A 5,892-nucleotide genomic window follows, 5' to 3' on the forward strand; every position below is an offset into this window, starting at 1 on the left:
ACACATAAAAATAAAAACAGTAAGAAACTTACTTCTGACCACTCAAAGCGCTTTTACACTACATGGCCCTTTTCATACATTCACATTCGATGCACGGCGGGAGCATTTCGGGGTTCAATATCTTGCTTCAACATGTGGCACCAGGAGCTGGGGATTGAACCCACAACCTTCCTATTAGGGGACGACTTGCTCTGCCTCTGCGCCACAGCCGCCCAAATTTAAGTGTTTTCTATTCATGTTAATATATTTAAATATACTTATAACTGTTAATAATTGTTCAATTTGAAGTTCAAATTTGCCTTAGCAATAATAAAAGCTTTCTTTTAATATCCTTGATAGTCATTTTGTGCTTCTTTCAAACAAAAAAAAACCCAACAACTATTGGTTCGGGCACTGGCATCAGTACAGCTTTAAAAGTATAATTTTAGCACCGGTATTAAAAATAAACCAAACAATAACCAACTCTAATCAGACTGCATTAGTTTTATCTAGGTTTACCTAATAAACTGACAGTTGAGTGTATATTTTCTATGTAATGATCAGTACTAAACTTTGCCAAGGTACCTCCAATCACTTCCTGACAGTATTATTGTTGTTTTAGTAGGTGTCCTTTCCCTGACTAGTCTGTATCTTTTGTGTCTTTATTTGCTGTTTTCAGAGTTGAAATGTGCTGATGGGAAGAAAAGCATTTGAAGGACATTAACTTCCACCGATAAGCCACGTCATGAGTTCCTCAGAAAAGGTAAGATAAAGTAGAATTACATTATCACATTAACAGCCAGTATTTTATGAATTGCCACCACATCAACCATCACATACAGAACCACCTGTTGAGTCATCCATTTGTTTCCCTGGCCTTCCCATTTAGTGGTGTAGAGGGACAGTGGTAGGACCTACAGGATATTCCAGCTGTACATTTACACCAGTCTTCTTGTTGTATGTAATGTGTAATTTTTGTGGATCTGTTAGATTAATCATGCTGCTCTGAAATGTATCTTGCTTTGCATTTTGCAATATATATTTTTGTATAACATGTTTTTATGCACTCACATTTGTAAAATATTTTGAAATGAAAAATGAAAACTGTGATGGCACATGACTGGTCATGTGACCCAAATGCGGCCTATTTGGCACACCTGTGAGTGCTCATGCAATTTTGCTTAGCAAACCTGAGTAAGCTGCAAATCCCAGCAAAGTTATTCCCGTGTGTGGTGGTCAATTCTGATTGCTTACTACATGCTCCTGCGACCTACCAGCACCTGACTGTTGTTGGAAGTACAGCCCTAATTTAAAATAATTTAAATAATTTCCCTCTGGGATTATTAAAGTATTTCTGATTCTGATTCTGAAAAAAAAAAATTCAGTCTAACAACAGTCAGAGTAGGGATGCCACCATACCTTACCATACCTTATTCAGAGAGACAGAGACTGCGATGCGTTCATCATTCAAAAAAGAACACCAGAAGCCCTAGGAGTGCGGATATAAACAAAAGCACTCCTATGGATGTCACTCAAATGGTTGTGTAAAAAAGCTGCTTGTTGTTAAAATATCTGTGTATTTGAGTGATCAGATGAGATGAATTTGAAAATTGAGATGATCCCCTGACAAAGTTGTTTGCGGCTTTGCTCACTACCGCTTCTCGTACTCTGATTCGATTAAGCTGAGTAGCATTCAGTGTGATTTTGTTTTTTTTCACCAACAGCCTCTGCCGTGATTTAACATACTGAGTTGGTTTGAAAAGCCACAAATGAAGGCCCACAATTGCCAACAGTGTGGAACAGCACAAAAGTAAATCTCTTATCTTAAAGTATAGGGATTATAGACGCTCACAGATGCCCCAACATTGGTAGATGGCCGAAGTTCGGCCCGGTGTGTCAGAGCCTTGAAACTTTGTGATTCCCAATAATAGGTTATTATTAGGTTAGTATGCCTATGCAAAATGTTTTTAGGAAGATCCTCAGATTTTTTTTAGATTTATCTTTTAGTATGTTCTAAACCATTGTTCAAATTTGTCACATCAGTGTTACGTTGGCAGGACCACAGCAGCAGCCGCCAAGTCATTTGACGATCTAGGTGGGAACCTTGGAGATGATAAAGCAAAAAACTCTGGGGAAGAAGATAAGCTAGTTACATGCATTAATGGGACATGAGTGTGTGCAGAAAGAGGGAGGTAAAGAGGAGCTCAGTGCATCGTGGGAAGTCCCTTGGCAGTCTAGGCCTAACTAACTAAGATTTATCAAAGAGGAAGGTATTAAGCTTGCTCTTAATGGAACTGGCAGCTGGTTCCACAGGGGAGGAGCTTGGTAGCTTAAAGCTCTGGCTCCATTATACTTTTGGAAACTATAGGAACCACAAGTAGCCCGACAGGACCTCTGTGAAACAATCAAATATGACGGCCACTTTTTCATTCAACCTTGAGCTTCCTCAACCATTGCGGCTCTCTATGCCTGCAAAGGTACACCTTCAAGTGAGTAGCCCTGTAGTAATGGAGATGCAAATCTCTGCCAGGCCAGGCTGGGCTGATGCACTGCGACAAACCAAGTTGAGACAAGCTAGCATATGTGTATGGAAAAACGCTTTAAGACATGATGGTACCTGACCATGGGAGCTTTGTAGTTGAGGAGCAGGATTTCAAATTCTATTCTGAATTTTACAGGTGCAGAAAAGCTAATAAGGGAGAAATGAATGACAAATTACATTTTTCAATCAATCAGTCAGTAGTATCAGCAAACGTCATTTATGCTATTAAAATATTGAAGTTCTGTACCCAGCCCTAGGCAAGCTAAAATGAGCCAACTAACACATCCCCTCCAATAGTATTTTGCTAGTGTTAACATTATCAAGAAAGCAAGTTAAGATTAGTCAGCCAGTTGCAACCAAGCCACGCTGAATAACGTTATCCGGTGCTGGCCATCCCACAACACAAGTAAGTAATGTCACAGAATTAATGCAGGCTTCTGGTGCTGTGGAATGGCTGGAACCAGATAATGTTAATGGCTGAGTTGCAGCTGGTTGGCTAACCTTAACTAGCCTGCATACTAACATTATCGCAAGCAAAATTCTATCTCAATGGATGTGTTATTTGGCTAACTTTAGCTTGCCACATTACATCAGCAGCTAACGAGATCCATGATACTATGTATTATGACAGTGTAGATTTTAGCCAAAAATATATTATGTAATTGGACAAGTTTAACGATTGCTTTCTTCTACTAGTTGAGCGATGCAGGGCAGAAGCGACCTGGTAGCATAGGAACATAACAGAGTAAAGCACTGTAAATATGATTTATTTATTTTACAGCATTCAATGTTCATTTCAGTATTCAGTCTTATGTATGTCATGTCACTGTTGTGGCCAATGTCTATGATCGTGCAAGCACTGCAGTAAAGACTGCAGCAAATGTAGATCTCTTTCTGCCACCAGAAAGGTGTTGCCCACAAAATATGTCATCACTGTTTACAAACACAAAAAAGGCTATAAGATACGTATAAATGTGGATGTCTTTTCATATAGTTGTATTTTGGTGTATAATTTATATATGTACATATGCATTAATGTATGGCTGTAGGGTTCCATAGCATGGCTGACAGTATTTCATAAAGTCTTCCATTTCTTTTTCTGTTGATCTCAGTTGAAACAGACCGACAAGAGCATACCTCATCAGTGTCCAGTGTGTGGGAAGTCTTTCAGTCGGATCTGTAGTCTAAGAAGACATGAACTCACTCACACTGCAGAGAAACTGTACCACTGTGAACAATGTGGCAGCAGTTTCAACCAACTAAATGCATACAAGCTACACCTGCATACCCATGCTGAAGAAACACCATACTGCTGTGACCAGTGCGGGAGGAATTTCAGCAGCCAAAGTTCATTTAGAAAACACATGACTGACCACACTGGACCATACCAGTGTGACCAGTGTGAAAAGACTTTCAGTTACTTAAGTATTTACAAGATACACATGCGTGTCCACACAGGAGAGAAACCATACAGCTGTGACCAGTGTCCAAAGCATTTTAGTTTTTTAAGTTCATACAAGCGACACCAGCTTAGCCACAGTGGAGAGAAGCCATACCAGTGTGATTTTTGTGGAAAGAGTTTCACTCAGTCAGGGCATTTTAGTCTGCATCTGCGTAACCACACTGGAGAGAAACCATATGAGTGTGACCAATGTGAAAAGACTTTTAGTGACTTAAGTAGTTATAAGATACACATGCGTGTCCACACAGGAGAGAAACCATACTGCTGTGACCAGTGTGGAAGGAGTTTCTCACAGTTGGGTAATTACAAATCACACATGCGTATCCACACCGGAGAAAAACCATTCCGCTGTGAACTATGTGAGAAAAGTTTCTCCATTTCAAAAACGTACAAACAACACTTACATACCCACACTGGAGAGAAACCGCACCAGTGTAAAGAGTGTGGGAAAGGTTTCGGTCGACTAAGCAACTATATGCGCCACCTTCGTATCCACACTGGAGAGCAACCATACAGCTGTGACCAATGTGGCAAGTGTTTTAATAGTTCATACAGTTACAGCCGACATCTGCGTGTCCACACCGGAGAGAAACCATACTGGTGTTCACAGTGTAAGAGACTATTTACTCGATCACAGTCCTTAAAGAACCATCGCTGTGTTGAAGTAGATGAAGACAGTCTGACTGTATCTAATAAAGAAGTACAATTGAGCTGCTCCCCAACAGAACCCAAAAGTGACAATCAAGAACCAACATAATAAATCAGTGTGTATGTTCTTGGTAATAAAAGAACATGTCACCCAGTGTAACGGTGTGTCAGTGATGTTTTTAATATGGTCTTTTCATAGGAACTTCTGATATTAAGTCAAATATAGATTATATCACCATCACTAGAGATCTGACTGAAATTATAGGAGCTGAAAAAATAATGAAATAGCACAAAGTTATTTAATTAAACTTACAAAGTGAGTTAAGCCATTTTATATTTGGTTAGTTTAATTTTTTTCTTACCATTAACTGCTGAATTTGTTTGCCAGCTAGCTTGCCAGTATTAATCCCATCTAATGTTAACATTTGTTACCAAAATGTGTTAATATTGATTACTCAAAAGGACTCAGATTACTATAGAAATGATACCATTAAGGCTCTTACATAATGATTCCAAAGTCAGGACTTGTGTGTAAGGACCAGCCAGTCTAGCACTGAGCCCCAGTCTTTCTGTTAAGGCTGAGGTTCTTTGCCGTTTATCAACCACTCATAGCAGTATCAATCAATCAATTTGTGTCCATCATTTAAGAACACAACCTATGGATACTATAGATTCATTAAAACAACAAGAACTGTCCTTTGTGATAAGATTCAATCTGGAGGAATATAGCTTTGCTTTTTAGTTACTTCTAAGTTTATTTTAGACGTAAAGAATATGCTTATTTAATAGATTTGTGTGACGTATATTTAGTTGTTATTAATTAATTCTCCGTTGTTTTAGTCTTTAATATTCAAATGGCAAAATATGCCAAAAAATGGAAAGTTAATGATTATGTACCAGCAACAAACAAAAGCCTCTTTGGAAATTGGAAAATGTCTTACTTTGCTGTCTGCCAGATTGAAACAATGTACACCACTGGAAAGCGTATTCTCATGTCATGGTCCTCTGGATCAGTGTAGTAAGATGCGTTAAATTTAGCCACGGCATTTACAATACTGATTCTATGCAGTTATTTTTGTAAAATGGTATGCTAATCACAGATCTTTAACCTTGTCACATGCTTCACGTTTTTCATCAATCCAGAAATGTCTACTTCATCTCATTAATCACAATCAGAAACTGCCATTGTTCCTGCTCATCCCTGGCCTTTCAATGTATAGATAATAGGGCTGCAGCGATCGAATATTTTGGTAATCGAGTA

The 5,892-nt window shown here is 38.8% G+C and overlaps 1 protein-coding gene across 1 annotated transcript; it reads left to right on the plus strand.

Moving 5' to 3' along the window:
• Window positions 1-140: 140 nt before the first annotated feature.
• On the plus strand, window positions 141-4,867 carry LOC118327565 (zinc finger protein 239-like). The gene is made up of 2 exons (XM_035660977.1): window positions 141-742; window positions 3,634-4,867. The coding sequence occupies exons 1-2, from the start codon at window positions 725-727 to the stop codon at window positions 4,738-4,740; spliced, it is 1,125 nt and encodes a 374-aa protein (XP_035516870.1). The 5' UTR covers window positions 141-724; the 3' UTR covers window positions 4,741-4,867.
• Window positions 4,868-5,892: the final 1,025 nt, after the last annotated feature.

Source organism: Morone saxatilis, unplaced genomic scaffold (assembly GCF_004916995.1).
Source record: "Morone saxatilis isolate NCDOM2014 unplaced genomic scaffold, NCSU_SB_2.0 Contig17, whole genome shotgun sequence".
NCBI lineage: Eukaryota > Metazoa > Chordata > Actinopteri > Moronidae > Morone > Morone saxatilis.